This window comes from Archocentrus centrarchus, chromosome 3 (assembly GCF_007364275.1).
Source record: "Archocentrus centrarchus isolate MPI-CPG fArcCen1 chromosome 3, fArcCen1, whole genome shotgun sequence".
Taxonomy (NCBI): domain Eukaryota; kingdom Metazoa; phylum Chordata; class Actinopteri; order Cichliformes; family Cichlidae; genus Archocentrus; species Archocentrus centrarchus.
Genome location: NC_044348.1, coordinates 28,706,492 through 28,725,252, shown reverse-complemented (window position 1 = coordinate 28,725,252; position 18,761 = coordinate 28,706,492). Strand labels below are relative to the sequence as shown.

Here is an 18,761-nt window from a genome sequence, read left to right as displayed (position 1 = left end):
ACCTTTGCCCAAAACAATGCTGACACAAACAGAAGCAGACCCACACACAGGCAAGCAAAATCAGAGCTCATAATTCACTGATTCTCAAAGTACTGTTGTGCCTTCACTGGAACTCAAGTTTGTACACAGTAGCTGATGCAAGGACAAATTTTTTTTTTTGATATATTATATATATATATCTTTTTGAACATAAAGGAAATTGGCATTTCAACAGTCCAGAAGTTGAGCTTAAAATAACTTAAATATATGAGGTGAATAGGGTGAATATTATCATGTTTGCCAGTACACTGTATATATGCTTATAAATAAATAATGAAATGAATAAATCAATGAATTGCAGGCTGAAACACACTGCTCTAGAAATTGGTAAGTTGAAACAAATTTTCCATTACATGTTCCACACAAATTGCAACCATATGAGTCATGATTTTAAACAATGTTCCTATTGAACTATAATGAAACCTTGTTAGTTGTGTACAACAGCTATGGTGCTTCATTTCAATCACATTCGACGGAGTGAGGACAGTGAGTCAGGTTGATATCACATTTGAGCTGCAGCACTACAGTTACATCATGTTACCTTCTCTGAATGAGGTAGTCTTCCAAGATGTCCAGGCAGCGCACCATTTGAGAGAAGATGAGCACTTTGTGCCCTCCTGCCTTCATTTTAGGCAGCAATTTGTCAATCAGGACGAGCTTTCCAGCAGACTGCACCATAGCCTGCAGGTGAAAGTCAGGGGCAGTGGGGCTGTGCACCTCCCTGAAGTCCTCTAGGATCTTTTCTTCTGCCCCTGTCACAGCATAGATGTGATTACACTGGCAATAATACAGCAATACAATTCCAAAAGACTGATATATAAAAGGCATAATTATAGGATAAACAGTGGTGCTGACAGTTTGATAGAAATTATGACAGAGGTGTGCTATCGGATTAGCATTTCACATTCATATCTAATAAAATGGCAAGTGTTACTGTATGCCAACTGAGACACACTGGAGAAATTGAGCTAATAACACCTCTAGAAGGTGAAACAAGAGTTGTTATTTTGCAAATATTACAGAACTTTTTTATTTAAGCTTTAAGTGCCATCCTACCTTTGATGAGGTAGGGGTGGTTGCAGCACTTTCTTAACTCCATCATGGTGTTGACCAGATTGGGCATGTTTGCCTGGCCAGCTCCTTTAGCCAGGAAAGAGAAATTCTTCTCTAGGATGGCACGATAGTATTTCTTCTGAATGTTGGTGAGCTCAACTTCAATGATGGTTTCCTCTTTCGGAGCCAACTTCTTCTCCACATCTTCCTTCAAACGACGCAGCATCATGGGCTTCAGGATACCCTGAAGCTTCTGTACCTGTGGGCCAGAGAGACATTTGGAGTTCACCTTTGGCAGCTGCTTCTACACTGCACTTGTATGGGGGCTAAAAATGGTGTGTTTGAACAGGATACAAGCATAGTTGTTCTGGATCATAGCCAACAGTATCATACAAGTCATCAAATTTTCCATTTCCAAATTGAGATTCATTGCATTTAATAGCTGTATTAAAAAAAATGTAAGTGTAGCAAAAGATGAAGCTATCACAGATCGACACATATCATTACACATGAAAATGTATATTTCACAAGTAGTGGGTGATGCAAAGAACTAAAGGAAGTAGATAACACACATTATGTAAATAATCACTGACTAAAAGTGTAACTCTGCGTTAGCTCAGCAGTTGCCCGTAAAATTATTTTCATTTCCAGCTACTGTGAAGAAATGCCACAGTGGGGAAATTATTTGCATCATTCTGGTGTTAAGCGCAACCACAGTAACACATGCAACCTCGCTCTTAAGGCAGGAGTCGCTGACGAGTGAGGCGGACCCATGCACAGTATTTTATATCACAGGCTACCATCATATTCTTCATTTTATTATTATAGCTTGCCAAAGAGATAATATCTAGGCTCCTTCATATGGATATGCAGTATTTCCCTCCCCCATCTGATGGACACTCACAAATTATGAGTTTGTGCTGTAGTACAGCATCAAAGCTTAGATACTACTGCACCCCAAGGACTGGGTCAGCTCTGCAAAGTGTATATTTTTTTTTTGATTACACATGCTGTACAGGACTTCATCTAATAATCAGTTATGCCGTGTGGAGAAAATAAAAGTCTCATAACGGCACCAGCAGCTTTCACTATGAAAAGGATTGCACATTTCTAGATTTAATTCCATGTGTTGAATATTGGCTGTGCCAAATATTTCAATTCCCAGTATCACACTTGACATTGACATGCTTTTAATGGCCTTTCATTGAGCATCTCTTTGGTAATACTGACTAAAATGAAATGCCAAACAGCAGTATGTAGCAGGAGATGTGAACGTGTCTCACACAGTCCAAGGCTGAGCAGCATAATACCTGTTGTCTGTTATTATTATCCACCATGTGTTGGATGTGTGTATTTTATCACTGTGGCCTAGTTAGAAAAAGGCCTACTTCAAGGGTTCCATCTGTACCAAGACTATCTTTATATCAGCACCAATGCGTTGGTTATAAAATTAACCAACACTGAAAGAAACAATCTCTTTAAGATATTGCAAATATTAAGTTGCTGCGTATGGCACTAAAAGCACAATCTACAACATGCATTTATACATTATTTTCTCTGAAGTGTATCTGTGTCATTGAGAATATTGAGAATAAACCAGTTAAGACAGAATGTGCACATATCGAAGCTCACCTGCTCTTCAGTCTTGAGGTCTCCAAACTCCTGCATGAAGGTGTTTTCGGAAGGGAAGCGTGCCGGCTCCAGGAAGTGGAGCAGGCTGAAGAGCTCTTCCACTGTGTTCTGGAGGGGAGTACCCGTCAACAGGACCTTGTGCTCCTTAAAGAGGACAAGAGTTTAAATGTTAGGTTAAAACTGGAAAATTTGTATTTCTGATTGAAATTTGTACAATATAATTTTCTCTAAGCTCATGGTTTACATACCAGGTTCATGAGCTTGAATCCCTCTAGCAGCTTGCAGTTCTTGTTCTTGAGACGATGGGCCTCATCAATAATAACGCAGCGCCACTCTATGGCGTTGAGCTCGGGACAGCCTCCAAGAATCATCTCAAATGTGGTAATAACAGCCTGGAACCTGTAGGCACCCCGTATGACACGACCCTGAAGACAAAAAAAAGGGAGAAAATGCACAAATTTCATTTAATTTGCACTATTGTGCACAAGAATCGTTGTTTCAAAAGTGGAGGCATTTTAGGAGTGTAAAAACACAGCATTTGCTAAAATGTTATTAAAAAAATTTTAATATACTATAATGTGCACAATATGTTGTCATTAAACAACTGTTTTCTGATTACACGAGTTCTAAATTGGGAAGTGTACTGGAAAAAAGTGCAATGAACAGATGCATACTAGAGGTACAGAGCTCTCCAGAGACATTTGCACTTTTTTCTGTTGACATTAGAAACCTACATATTTGCAACCTTTTTGCTGTTGACAGCAAACACAGAGGTTCCTTTATTTAGACTTCACAAACATCTAAAACAAAAAAACAAAAAAAACACACACACACACACCTTATGGTTAGGAGACTACAGTATAACCAGTACATGAGCACCTGCCAGTGAGTATTTATTATGTTTGTTTATTTGTTTGTCTGTCTGGGGAGGCTTTGCTTTCCCCGCCTCTCCATTTGTATCCATTGCCTTGACAACGGTCCTCGAGGGATACTCAGTTATCCAGTAACCTCCTCCCACAGCCAGCCAGCCAGCCAGCAGACTGCTGTTGAGGAGTCAGTCACTCTGATATGCCTGAGCAGCGATGACAGAGATCTCCCCGTGGGGGCTGCTATGACATCACAGGCTGCCTGGGAGACAGGCTGGTGGCGGCTCCACTCTGTTCTGCTCTCTCTCTCGCCTTAAATTCCTCCTACGGTTCGTCTGAATACTAAAAGATCCTAACTGCCTGCTGTGACACATCACATGGCCTGCCAACCACATAAAGCCTCTGTTCAAGGCTCACTAACTACCTAGCAGCCTACTTATTGTCAGGTATGGGTCCTATTTGGATTTTTGCTCTGTGCAAATCGTATTATAAACCACTCACTGATTAAAACGTTTTCTCTTCCAACATGGGGCGTTTATAGATTTCTATTTTATACAGACTGACAAGAAATTAAAAATAAATAATTACAGCTACTAAATTAAACCTTTTCAATCAATTCTTAAAAACACGGCATTGACACAAATCTTATAAACAACTTCCACCAAGCAGAGAAATCCACTGTGCTTGAACCGTTGCGCGTTTCCTTCTTGTGTTTTTCTCCCCTCGAAAAACACGGTGTTAAATGAGGTTGCTGCACTAGCTGACTGTAAAAGGTTTTTGCGTTGCACACGGTAATCATGGTTTACCCGGCTTTTCAATATCCGACTCTTATTGTTGTAAGAAGTTCTTCTGTTTTGAAACATATCATTACATTACTCACAGGACTTTGTGTTACTGACACAGTGCTGCTGTTTTTTTTAAAAAGCACTGTGATTACTTTAATCAAAGCGAATCACAGCTTTTCACTCTTAAAGGTAAGCGCAGCAGTGCTGAGTTCTGCTTGCCTATCTTTAAAAAAAAGGAAATATTAGGTATATCAAAATGAACTAAAAGACCCCTCAATCCTCACAATTCCCTCTGTGGTGGATAAGTGAGACAAGCTGGAAGGCCCTCTTGTGTATCCACAGCCGATTCTTGTAGAGCTCATAAAGTCCTCTTCTAGGCCAAAACAGCTACTGAAGTGACATAAAAACAGTGCCGGAGGGAACGCAATGTTCTTTCTCAAATCATAACACCACAAGCTGCACTATTATATCTACTATACACTGGACAAACCTAATATGAAGAGATCCATTTATTAAAAAATGTTGCATTTATTAAGAAACACATAAAGCTTCACCTTCTCAAAGGGCTCCTTTCTGTATTAAGCTCTTTATTGCATGATGGAATATTACAGGCATTTGATTACATTTTTGTCTACAAGTGAAATAAGAATGGCACGTACTCCAGAGCCACACGTGTGAGTCCTTGTGGTGAATTTGTTGTACTTGTTTTAAAACTCAAAATGTTCTGCGCTTGGTATTTACCTGTGCATCCCTGAAATACATCTCATACTGCTGGAGCATCTGCCTGCTGACCATGCTTCCATGGTAAACGATGACGTTGAGGTGGGTCCAGGTATGGAACTCGCGCTCCCAGTTGGCGATGGTGGAGAGGGGGGCAATTATAAGAAAGGGCCCCTTGATTCCAACGCGATAGATCTCTTCTAGGAAAGTGATGGACTGTATGGTTTTTCCCAGGCCCATCTCGTCTGCCAGGATGCAGTTCCGTCTTAGAAAAGAAAACACATTTGGTTCAAGATAAAAGTACTGTATGCCACCATGTCACCAAAACAGTGGTGTGTATTTATTATGAGAATTTCTCTTCCACCGATATACGAAATGTGCGCAGTGGGCCAGGGGAATAGGTGAAAAGGAGAAGAAGAAGAAAGTGAAAGCAAAATGCAGAAGTCCTGTGACACTAAAACAAAAACAGCCAACAACAGAGAAAACGAGATAATCAGCAGTAATAACAGACCCAAGATGCGAGATACAACACAATGGTAAATGCAACTGCCTCTGCTGCGTGGTGTACTCCAGCAAACCATTTATTCAGCTGTCCAGTGGGTGGGGGTATTATGTCTTGATGCTAATTGCAACGTGCAGATATTCCCACTGGCCTCTTAAGCAGCTCTCTACTTTTGATGAATCTCTCTGCGTAGGCATACACAAACTCCTCCTGCATGCTCACACATAACAAACCCAATTCCCAGGATTAATGCAAGCGCACTGACACTGTGTACGCCAGATGTACCGCGCAGCACATCTTTTGCGATTGTAGGTGAAGAAAAGCAAATGTTTCAGCAGTGTGAACCTTGACAGGAAATTTGACTCTCCTTACAGGCCCAAGCAAATAATGTGAATACAGACAAATCAAAAGATGGTCCGCACACTGGAGTCAAAACAGGATAAATCACGATTATCTGCAGTCGCAACACACTCATGACTCCTCTTCAAACACAAAATAAATGAAATACTCTATTCTACACTGATGGATGTGTCTATTATTAAGCCATCTTGCACTCATATAAATGGGACAAAGAAAATAAACAATGCTAAACAGATTAACAACACTTCAAACCAACTTGAATAAGCACATCTTTAAAGCATTAAAAAACAAAATATTATCTTTACAAAATTAGGGCACATTACATATCCATTTACATTGGCCTGTCATGTGTATGAAATTATGTGCCTTATATAAAATAATGTACAATAAATACATATAATATTTCTAGCTTCACTTAAATTTAAAAGCAGTGGGACTTTCATGGTACAGGTTTAATGTTGTTTTGTTCTACTGTGTGTTTACAGAATATCCGTGTGAAATTTGCATTGTGGTCTAAAAACAACACCATCAGACTGTCAAGAGCTCACAGTATAGTTACCTCGATTTCTACATATTGTGGACTTGCACTCACTGGACACTTTATTAGGTACACGTGTTCAGCGGCTTGCTAATCTAAATATCTAATCAGCAACTCAGTGCATTTAGGTAAGTAGGCATGGTCGAGTCGGCGTGCTGAAGGTCAAACCAAACATCAGAATGGGGAAGGAAGAGGATTTAATTGACTTTGAATGTGGCGTAGTAGTTGTTTGAAAAACAGGATAACACACCATGTCACAAAGCTCTAATCATCACATGATGGTTTCTTGAACATGACAGTGAATTCAATGTACTCAAATGCCCTCCATAGTCACCATATTGCAACCCAACAGAGCATCTTTGGGATGTGGTGGAGTGAAAAAGATTAACATCACGAATCCGCAACTGACAAATCTGCAGCAACTGCGTGATGTCATCAAGTTAATATGGTCCAAAATCTCTCAGGAATGCGGCTGAATCTATGCCACGAAGAATTAAGCCAGTTCTGAAGGCAACCCTGTATTAGCAAGACGTACCTAATGAAGTGTCCAGCAAGTATACATTTTATATGATTTCTCTTTATTATGCAAGAACTTAATCCAGCTTATGAATACGTGTTCACTTCATATCACATTTCTATCACTGCTGTTTTGTTATACCAGCAAAAAGGCCAATATTTGGGTTGCAGGTATTTGACAGATAGCATGACGACAAATTCACACCAGCTTGAGCTCTGTACAGGTATGCATACACACAGTACTTAAAACTAACCTGTTGTACCAGTTGAAAAGGAGCCAGTTGACTCCCTCTAGCTGGTAGTCCCTGAGGCTATTGCCATTCCTGTATTGCCTCGACTGTTCCTTCTTCTTCCACAGATTGGCTGGAGGGCGCTCCTAAGTAACAAATTTTAAAGGGGGGGGGGGGGGGGGGGGGGGGGGGGGTACAGTAGTTTGGAAGTTAACTTTGCATTTTGGATGAACACTTTTCCCTAGAATGTAAGTACTATAAATGCATTATACAATTTATACATAACGAGTTGGCGTTATGGCCCTGTGACAGACTGCTGACCGATACACGGTATAACATGCTTTTCACCTTATGAAAAGTGGATGGGCACCTGTAATTTCTACAACAGGAAACTGAATAAGAGGTTAAGAAAATGGAAGGATGGAGCCTGCATCAATGGTCATTGGCAAAGTGTTGGAATTTAAGCAATCTGGGGAGTGATGATGGTTTTAAAGGTACGACACGTAAAGAAATTCACAAGTGAGATACACGGAATGGAAAAACTGAACAAAGGATACATCACAAGTAAGCCAACCTTGTCGCACCTGCACAGCTAGAGAGTAACATTTCAAACACGCAGACTGCACTCAATTTGTCTAAAACCTATCTGGAACAACTCCTGATATGTACACAGAGGTATTATAAAGACTGCCCTACTGTTACAACCACAGGTATGCAAAGCGTGAACTATTGTGACGGCCAGGCAATTAAAAAAGGAAATGGCAGCCTTCATAGTACAAGCTATATGAATACACACTTTGTATTCTGGTTACTGTATTATACTATAAATAAAACTGTTTGTTGCTCAATAAAGGGGAACTACAGAGTAAGATTAAAAACACTGCTCTCTTTGAACATTTCTTTCCTCCCAATTTTGGCTTCAGTCTGTTTGGTACATCTTGCAAATCTTCAATAGAAAATGTTTTACCTTTCCAATGAAAACATCATTCACTTATGTTGAAGTGACTGACGGCGGGTGTTTGTCTTTCAAGTTTGTTCACTCCCCTGTACGAGTGTTGTCTTATTTAGATCACTGTAATATGTGTGTATACACACATACACAGTATGAGAGTGATAAAGAAAAATGGAAATATGGTGATAACTGAAGAACGCTGGCAGGCACGACTTACCACCCTGCGTGAGTCTGGCTTGGCTGCCTGCAGCTGCTCAAACTCTTCAATCTTACTCTGATCTACGTCGTCCTTCAGCTCCCAGGTGCTGTCTTCATAGGGCAGAGAGCACCACTTCACCAGGTAGTACACCACTTCCTGTACCAAGCAGAGGAGAATTAGCGCTGAAAAAGACTAGAGCGAGGCCAAGCTTTGCTTTTACAATATTAACAAAGGCTGCGAGGAAGCCCATTAGGATGGCCTTGGGCATTTCTGAGATACAAAGACATTACTAGAGTGGAGAATCTTTTGAAAGGAATAAAACCATGAAAAAATGTTTAGGAACTTAGACAACACACAATTCATGTATGTGATGAAATGGAAGAGGATTCACTTTACCTCTCCTGTGTCTTTGTCCTCGCAATATGACACCTCCAGCACTCTATCTACTTCTACGTAGTCAGGGTTAAACGGCTCCTCTTCCATCTGAGAGAGACAGAAAGAAAACACAAAAAGAAAAGAAAGAGATTAAATAAAAGGGAATAAACCAAAGTGCCCACTCACCATCTGGAAACTGAGATAAACATCATACTGTACCAAATGAGTGAGTAAAGAGATTCAAATATATGCACACAGATGTGCCTGTCCACACTAATCAAACACAGAGTATTGAACATGCACTTGCGTCCTAAAACGCACCAAATTATGAAGACACCCCCTCCCCACTAATAGAAATGTCCTCAAAAAACAAATAAACAAAACAAAATGTTTGTGTCCACACAGGGGTAGTACACAGTATGTCCCCAGACACAAAATAGTCACACATTCTTACATCTGCGAAGAAGAGCGCCCTCTGTGCCTGTTTCATCTTGAAGCGTTTGATCTTCTGCTGAATCCTCTTGTCCTTCTCCAGCTGCTGTTCTGTGGCCCACTCACAGTGTAGGTAGGAGCTGACACACACACACACACACACACACACACACACAAAATCTGTATAAGGCAAGAGACTCTGAAAATCACTTAAACAGCATCTGGGGGAACTGCTGAGGCCAGCAGGTGTGATCACAGATTGCAGATGTGGTCACAGTCTTTACTGGCATGATGTTTCGGCTGATCTCCTTAGTCATATTTGTTTAGAAATATTCAAGTGTTACATTCATATTTCCATCCGTGTTATCATTTGGCTGTGAAGTGATGAATGTGATCTGGCTGATGACAGATTATCTGCCACGTGAAAAGAAATGATTTTTCTGGGAGGATGAGTATGGCACATAAATCCTCATTTCCAAATCATTCAAACTGATAATTTGCTATGAGAATAAGCTAGAATTTTTCATTCTTATTTATTAACAGAAGAAGAAAAATAGCTATTGCAAAATTTAAATCATAGCATGCAGTATATGTCAGTGCTGAAAGTTGTCCCAAGCACACATTATCCTTGGATGGCATTGTTTCTTTTCACTAAGATTTTAGAAACTTGCTACTAACCACCCAGAAGCTATACCTGAATAACAAACTTACTAGTTTTTGTATTTCACAAAGAACTCTTCCACTTCAATGACCACTCCTGGAGAAACCTACAGAGACAGAATGTAAAAACATAATAATCAGAAGCAATGCTTTGATTTAGTTTACAGTTCTATAATAAATGGGAAACATCATAAAAAGATACAAATCAAGCAGCAAATTGTGGGGGAAAAAACAAACAAACAAACAAACAAAACCTATCAAGCCAAAAATTTGATAGAGAAGCTTTTATCATAACTGTGCTATGGTTTACAGTGTCCCAATGACTGAAAATAAAGCCAAACAACAATACTGAATATTTACCTCCTTCTTAGCAATACGAGAAGACATGATTTTGTCAACAACAGCAGCATCCTCTTCACTGGGATTCTCCTACAAATGCAGTAGAAATTACACAGTTAATGTCAACTGATAGATTAATAATTTGCAATAACAAAAGCATACACCTGATGCTTTCGTATGCCTTACAGATCACAAATCCCCATAGTTTGTGATTCAGCAGCACATAAAAAATATCAGTAAAAATCAGGACACTTTAAAACATTATAAAAAAAAAATTAATTGAGCGCAGCAGTCTTCACAATAATCCCTTCCTAACTTCTGTACTGTTGCATCTAAATCACTGAAAAAAAATGGACAGCGAATATTATTTTCCTTCTTTTTACAGCCTTACTGCAGGGGGCCTGGTTTGTACGTCACAGCATAGAGTTAAAAAGAACAGGCTGTTCAGCAGAGCAAGCAGTCCCATTGTTTTCCTACTGTTTGTGTTTTTATAGGAAGATCTTCCTACAATATTTATGTGCACCATTTCCACAAATAATTCTACTGCTTTTCAAGTCAAAACTCTAAATGTGAAGACGAGGTTTTGTTGTTTTGTTTTTTAAACAGGGCTCTGTAGTCCTGTGAAAAACTAATTACACCCTTACTGCTTCCATAAGAGGGTGAGTAGCAACGAGGTGCTGCTAATCAAATGGACCTAATTAACTGATCATTAACAAGTGTCACCACCTCTATAAAAGTAGTTTGGCAGTTTGCTGTCTGCACGATTCATATTTGTGTTAACGCAGTGCCACAATCTTCCCGGGAGTGGACATTGAGCAAATCCATGCAAGGTCAAACCATGAAAATACCCAAAACCGAGCAGCTACAACTCAGACTCTACAGGCCTCAGTTAGCATGTTAAACATTAAAATTAGTTTTAAGTTCATGAGGAGACAGTTAGAAAAAGACAAGAAGAAAAAGAACAAGTATGGCCTGTTTAGAACGGATGCCAGGAAAAAGCCTTTTCTCGCGGCTTAGGTTTGTAAAGTTGCATCTGAACAAAACGCAAGACTTCGGGAACAATGCCCTTTGCACAGACAATACTAAAGAGGAGAGGTTTGGTCATAACGCACAGTTGCCATGTTTGGCAAAAAACAAAAAACGCCTCATACCAACTGTCAAGCACAGTGGTGTTGGTGTGATGATTTAGGCTTGTTTTGCAGCCATAGGACCTGGGCACCTTGGAGCCATTGAGCCAACCTTGAACTCCTCTGTACACCAAAGTATTCTAGAGTCAAATGTGACGCCATCTGCCTGACAACTAAAGATTAGTCCAAACTTCCAAACTACATCATGATCCCATGAAGGGTAATGATCCCAAACACACCAGCAAATTTGCAACAAAGCGACTGAAAAAGAAAAGAATCAGTTGAAATGCTGTGGCGGGACCTTAAGAGAGCTGTGCATTAACAAATGCCCACAAACCTCAATGAACTGAAGCAATGTTGAAAAGAAAAGCAGGCCAAAATTCCTCCACAACAATCTGAGAGACTGATAAAGCCATACAGAAAAGTTGTTACTTATTGAATTATTGCTGCTAAAGGTGGTGAATCACAGAGCCTACTCAGTTTTTCACAGGACTGCACAGAGTCCTGTTAAAAAAAAAAACTCTCTCACATGACTGTAAACGCAAGCATCTGGTTCCACCTCACACACTGAAGCTGTATTTTTCCATTTCTTTTTTTAAATAAAAGAAGTGAAATGAAACGTATTTCCTACAACAGACTTATATGCAGAATTACTTACTACAAACAGCTGAAGAGCAGGTTCCTTGGGTGGTGCAGTACTGGTTTTCTTGGCTTTCACAATAACCTTAACTTCTTCATCTGACAGCCTGGTCTCCAGCTCTTCAGCATACTTCTTTCTCTTCACCTGCCGATTAGACCGCCTCTTCTAAAAAGAAGCCAAACAAGGAGGAAGAAGCACATTTAAACAAAAGAAAAAATAAGGTAAGTGACCTTGAGTAGGTCTGGCACTTTCCTTAGGTGGTTGTGGGAAAATCATACCTAAAATATTTTATTTACTTTTGAAATCTTTGCGTGAAAATGTCCCATACGGCTCTAAGAATGAAATCTGATTAAGACTGCAGATGTGGCTAAAAGAATCTTGAACATGAACTACTTGAAACATATTTCCTTACCAAAGGTCTAATAACAGGTGTGCCTGTTATTAGACCTTTGGTATTTATTAACAAAAGCAACAAGGTAACTACTTCACAGGGGTTGCCAAAGCAAGGCAGTAAAGTGAACTAAAAAAAAAGCACACACAGAAAACACTGCTGTATGATCAGGTTCATGATTGACTTATTATCAAGACTCTGAGTATCCTGCTGCTTAGTTAAGATAAATTACACATTTACACTTCATGTGATTTAACAGCAACATCTAAAAACTGTTTAACTTGTGATTAATGAGCACGACAGTTTCTAGATGTCATAAACTAAACATTTTATTATCAGAAATTAGGATAACATTAGAATTTTAGAATCACACTAGGCTAATAATCCTGTCTATTTAATATCACTGGATTACAGATGATATGCTTCTTCTTGCTTCTGGTTGAAAGCATGAATGACAAAAGCATTTAACATTCACATATTCCCACACTCAAAATGATAATATAGATTTTTCCATTGGGCGGGTCATCACCCAACATAACCTATTACTGGCCTTCTTACATTACTATAAACCAAGTGGAAAGTGCAGAAAAAATGCTCCAAGTCAGAAAAAAAAAGCATAAAAGTGCTTTAAAAACCAGCTTCCTTTTGACAAGCCTTTATAATTATCATATGTGTGGGCTGTTGCATCCTGCATCAATACACGAGCCCCTCCTAATGATAATATGTAGTTAATTAGGAATAAATGCCACTGAGCCACAGTTAATTAGGTGTGCAGTACAGTATCCCTGTGGAGATATAACCTCACATCCACAAACCCAAACTGACCAGAAGCTGGAGTCAAACTTGCCGCATGCAACAACAGTCGGGCTGAGCCCCTGAGGAGATCATGCTCTTGTTCCAGCTGGCGGCCAAGCTACTTTGACTTCTTCCACAGGATCATCATAAATGAGTCATCTACTGACTGTTTTAATTAAGGCCTGGGGCGCCATTTAGTGGGCGTAATTATATCACAGAACACACTGCAGTTAGTGGGGTGTCGTCCCCAGTCATTCATTCATGTCACTCATAACCTTTTGGATATCTGTCAGACCCTAACAGCGAGAAAAGGTGCACACAGCCCAGATTTTGTTTTAAATGCTAAAGGGTGAACTCAGGTAACACCTACTTCGATTTGCCATTCTATCACCGCACTGATGCTCTGACCTAGATAAAAACCTCTGCTGTCAGTTTTCTCCATCATCAACATAGATGAGAATGTGTACTTGCGATAGCCACCCACTCACTGTATGACCTCCACGTGAACCAGAGAGTGAATCCTTCCAGGCTCAAACTAAAGCTGTTAAGTCTTCCACTATGCTCAGCAGCAGTGTGAACAGCCAGGCCGAGGACACCACTTCAGTCACTCACTTTTATCAGAGTGGTAACAGAAAAAGTGTCTTTTATTTCTCCTCTCAGCAGAGGTGTGACACCACAGCCAATAACACCTGAACCACATCTGAATAAGGTGAGGAAATACAACAGTCAAGTACAGCCAAATTCCAGCCTAAAATCCTAGTGTTGTCTCACAGTATAAGGTTTATACTTTGATTTGATAAAGTGAAATGAAATGCACTACACTTTCTCCCAGGTATTCCAGCCCTGATGCTTGTTGACTTGTAACGTGTGCTCATGTATCTGCACACATGTGCTGGAGAGTGTGTGTATACTTTATACTGGAACTCACAGAGTCATCCTTTAACGTGTGTCGAGGGGGAGGGTCATCATCTGACTCCTCTGAAGACTCTTGCTTTCGCCTTTTCTTCTTTCCAATCTTAATGACAATTTTCCTGAGGGAGAGACAAACACACCGTGAATACAATGAAAAACATGTTCCAAGTACATAATCTTTACTGCACTTTATGCATATTTTGGAAGGACAAATGCCCTAATGGCACAATCCAGATGCTACTGGTCATTACTTCCAGTCCCTTACTGCTCGACCGGTGCACAGTGAAAGTAATCTACATGTATTTTCAAAATCTGTTTATCTCACAAATGTGCCCATGTCCAAAGTTCTTAAATATGACACTGATAAAAAACATTAACTTGGTCAAGTGTATGAAGTCCCATAAGAAAGATAGTGTAGCAATTTGTTCACTTCGTCAGTATAAATATACTACATGGGCAATTCAGCTTGTTCATTTTTTTTTTCCCCCCACAATTCCTCACATAGAATATTAATGCAAAATGAATTCTTTTTCTAAGAGATCATCACAGGAAAAAAAGCCTCAAAAGAACTGACATTTATTTCAGAAGAAACAAGGTTGTTTTGAACTGTATCTACACTGAGACAAGGAACTACTTGTAACAAAAAGGCTATCTATAATGGATTATAAAGCTGGATAGACAACCAAAACTATTGGACTTTAGACTACACATGCATAGCCCCCCCCCCCCCCCCCCCCCCCCCCCCCCCCCCTGCACATACATACAGTGAAATAAAATAGGATTTGTTGTATTGCATTCCACAACGAATAAACATATAAGCTGTTATATGCAGTTTTGAACCCAAACCTACGTAGAACAGCAGCAGCAGTGGACCAAACATGGAGAATGCCTGCACGTATTAACATGCTCACAATGGAAGCTGCCTAAGTTTATACAGATAGGAATTCAGTGCTTTGCTAAAACTCCTCCTTAATCTGCAGAGTCACATTAACGTCATTCGAACCTAATTTGGTAAATATTTTTTTTCCTCTTTAAAATACCATTCCTAGTTCGTGGGTGATGAAATTCTTACCTTGGCCTAATGCACATTTATAGTACCAGGACTCCTGATATCCACAATCTCAGCAAACTGCACAACAAGTAGATGCAAGCATTTGCTTTTTTTTTTTTTTTTTGGCCAGCGTTTCATACTCTAATCCCCTTCCCTCTCCTTCACATACCATCATGTATCATTTCTGTGCCCATTCCCCATATATTCTCTCACCCCATATGCAAACACTTCCCGTCTTGCACTTCTCTACATGCAGAATCTCTTGATAGCCACAAGTAGTAAATTATTGGCTTGGTGTGATATTGATAAGAAACCTAAGTACATATATTTCCCCCCCTTATGTGCTTGTGCACATGAGTGTGAGAGGAAAAATTTCTGCAAGCAGGACAGCAAAAAACCCCAAACTGTTAAGACAGCAACTTCACCATTTAACGTCAATGCTTATATAATTCTGATTAATCATTTTGTCTCCATTACTCCTCCAAGATATTTTATGTCCAATGACAAAAGGACAAAAGTGACTGTGACCCCCCCCCCCCCCCCCCCCCGTCTTTCTCATTCCAGCAACATGTTAATTTAACAGAGGAGTAACCACAGCACGGCAGACCAACTGTATTTACTATAATACTGTGTAACAACGTAAAATGAAAAAGAAATATCCAACCCTTACCAAATCTTAAGACCTATTTAAAAGTCTTGTCTTCATATTTAGTTCAGTGATAGAGACTAAAATATGTTCTAAATGATACATGAGTATATGCTCTGGGTTGCAGAGAGACAGACAATTGGCAAGTGTTGGTGAATAAATGTTATAACCTAATTTTTGAATAGTTTAAAAGAAAAAAAAAAAAAACTTCAGCACATTTCACTTGTCAAGTCACAAGTGAATCGTCTGAGGGAAAACTAACTTAAAGCAACATAGGATTAGTGGTCACCTGGGCTAAATACATTTCAGGTGATACAAACACTCATCCACAAAACCATTATAATATCTGACCATGTAAAGTAGAAAACTGCAGACTTCCAGCAGCACTATGCTGAAGAGCTGTCCCCTCTGCTGGTATCCCTGCCCCCCTCTGGATGATATTACATTTCGTAAATCCTCTTGACAATGACACTTTATGGTTGCCATGCAACATGCCCTTGGGAGCGTGTTTGGCTATGTGGGCGGTAATATTACTCATGACATCACTTCCTGTGAAAAACAACACCAGTACATGTTCACTGACACTATGAATGGCTAAGATATATGCCAAGTCAGAGTGACACAGTCGAAGCAAAAAAAAAAAGTTACCAGCTGTGATGGCAAGAAAAAAAAAAAAAACATAACACAAAAATAGTAATAAAGCAGCTAAATGAGACTGAACACAATGATTATCAGTGACTAAATAAATGCTGGCTGCGATACGGGTCTTGCAAAATAGCAGTGTCACATCACCAGTCATCAGCTCGGCAGCTAACAGCGTGTAACAGGGCTAAAGCATCTCTCTGAACCCCCCATATGGGAAAACTTGAACTGTAAAACAAGACTTGAGCCAGACAATGTAGACAGAGAATACAGATAGTGGTGTGGTACTTTGGTACGGACATCTACTGCATGGTCACATGGTTTAGATAAATGCTATCATAATGAGCAGTACATATTCTACACATGTACACACGAACGCAAAGCAAAACCCAGATCTTAGTCATGGTTACATCCCATTCCACTCCTTCTGTGGCTGATACACAGGACCACCCAAAGGTTTACTAACAATGGGGCTAATGTATACACTCCCTTTGACTGGATAGCCATCCCACAAGCTGAAATATGTTAACTCGAATGACAGGGAAGAAATTCTGACTTTCAAGTCTCTTACTGACACAAAGAGGTACAAAAGCAGGCAGTCTGACTCTTCTGGGTCACAGTGAAGTCTCCCTGTTGCAAAGAATTGTAAAAAAACAGCAGCATGAAAGCCACTGAAAAACTGAATTACAGAAATTCTATCCATTGTCCTAAGTGGTCAAAGTATCTAATAGCCTGGAGAGCAGAGAAACCAATGTAGCAGTGTATTTACTATATTGCAGAAGAATTCTGAGTTTATGAGAGAGAATAAAAGAAAAAAACTGCAACACTTTGAGCTATAAAAACCAAATTTGGCACGTGGACTCGGGATACCTGATAATACAGTCAACCTCTATTGATGCAATTGCACTATTGGATTTTATCAAATGGGATAAGAAGATGATGGATGGATGGATGAACCATTTTAAAACATTAACTTTAGTTTAAATTTAATAATATTCAATGTTTTCCAGTCTTCATCATAATTGGAACAGATAACCTTCAGACCAACCAGCTTGTCCATTAAAACTAGCTGATATCAGAAGGTGAGTGCATAACTTGGCAACTGTCATGTATTAACTTCTTACCACTTTTACTTCTTTTTCTTTCCTATATTTGTACTTTAAAGATGCATTTCCACCCAGAGCTGCTGGCTGCCATCAATGTTTGCTCCTGATAAATATTCTGAGTTTTACAAGGCTATCTTCAAGACATAATCTTGCATCTTTAATTTGACTACAGCTGCCCTGATCTGACATTACATTGTAATCACTGATGATAGGCTATCACAAGCTTTTTCCTGAGTGTAATAATCGAGTTGCTGTTCAGGGCTTTCTTGGCTGCTTTTCTTCCATTGTGCCAAATAACCCCATCCCTTGTCCCCCAGTGTTGTCCTGTCCTACTTGGCATGCTGCCACTGGGAGTGTATGAGTGAGGGTTTGATTTTAATAGAATCAAGATATGATGGTGCTTTGCAGGCCAAGACTGCACTGTGGTACTTCAGCATGTCAGAGGAATAGTACTCACCCTTTAGTTACCTCAGAAAAATTATGATTTTGTGTGACTGAATTATCCTCAAAACTGCCGTTAAGTGTGCTGTGTGTTTGTGTGCGTTTCTTATCCTGAGGCGCTTATTGACACAGCAGTGCAGGTTGTTCTCAGGAAATCCCCCTTCTTATGAATGGAAGGCTATAATCTCAGTACCACATAGCAAACAACTGGAACAGTAGCAGCAGCCCTATCAAGCCCCCTCTAAAACACAAATACTATATCAGCACAGTGCACATGGTCGCATGGGATTTCTGCTTTATTCAGCAAACATTTTTAAAAAAATGGGTAGCACCCTCTCTCTCTCACTCTCTCACACACACGCACGCACGCACACAGACACACAAGAACATGTGAGTTTGCATTAAGACATGCACAGACCCCCAAAATGTTTATATATCACACGCCTGCACATGTGAACATGCAGAGAAATGCACCCTGTAAGGGATTAACTAGGAAAACAATTAAAAAACAGCTTTAGCTTTCCCTAATGAAAAAAGTGAGGGAGAAGAGATTAGACAGCTAGCAGGCAAGCACTGAAATATGAACAGCTATACGCTGCAGCACATACACTAGACTTAAACCTCCATTTTCTATCATGTAATTGATCTCACAAGCACCATTTTGTTTGATATTTTCCTACTACCCTGGTGCTTTGTAGTATCAGCATATTTATAACATGCCTGCTCACAGGAAACATTGGATGCACAGCTTTGAGCATGCTGGATGAACCAAATTTATATTAGGAAAAAAAAAATGTAAAGAGGAGGGGGAG

At 39.7% G+C, this 18,761-nt stretch overlaps 1 protein-coding gene across 5 annotated transcripts in view; it reads right to left on the bottom strand.

Moving 5' to 3' along the window:
* chd9 (chromodomain helicase DNA binding protein 9) overlaps positions 1-18,761 on the bottom strand; it is a 71,304-nt gene that overhangs the window by 18,516 nt on the left and 34,027 nt on the right. For all 5 annotated transcript variants that reach the window (XM_030726213.1, XM_030726212.1, XM_030726214.1 and 2 more), the window contains 13 exons: positions 14,080-14,182; positions 11,984-12,130; positions 10,220-10,288; positions 9,911-9,966; positions 9,222-9,339; positions 8,789-8,875; positions 8,411-8,548; positions 7,266-7,387; positions 5,117-5,360; positions 2,973-3,149; positions 2,725-2,868; positions 1,096-1,351; positions 581-791 (listed from right to left, as the gene is read on the bottom strand). In XM_030726213.1, the coding sequence (XP_030582073.1) occupies positions 581-791; positions 1,096-1,351; positions 2,725-2,868; positions 2,973-3,149; positions 5,117-5,360; positions 7,266-7,387; positions 8,411-8,548; positions 8,789-8,875; positions 9,222-9,339; positions 9,911-9,966; positions 10,220-10,288; positions 11,984-12,130; positions 14,080-14,182 (1,872 nt within the window). The remainder of the gene's footprint in view (positions 1-580; positions 792-1,095; positions 1,352-2,724; positions 2,869-2,972; positions 3,150-5,116; positions 5,361-7,265; positions 7,388-8,410; positions 8,549-8,788; positions 8,876-9,221; positions 9,340-9,910; positions 9,967-10,219; positions 10,289-11,983; positions 12,131-14,079; positions 14,183-18,761) is intronic.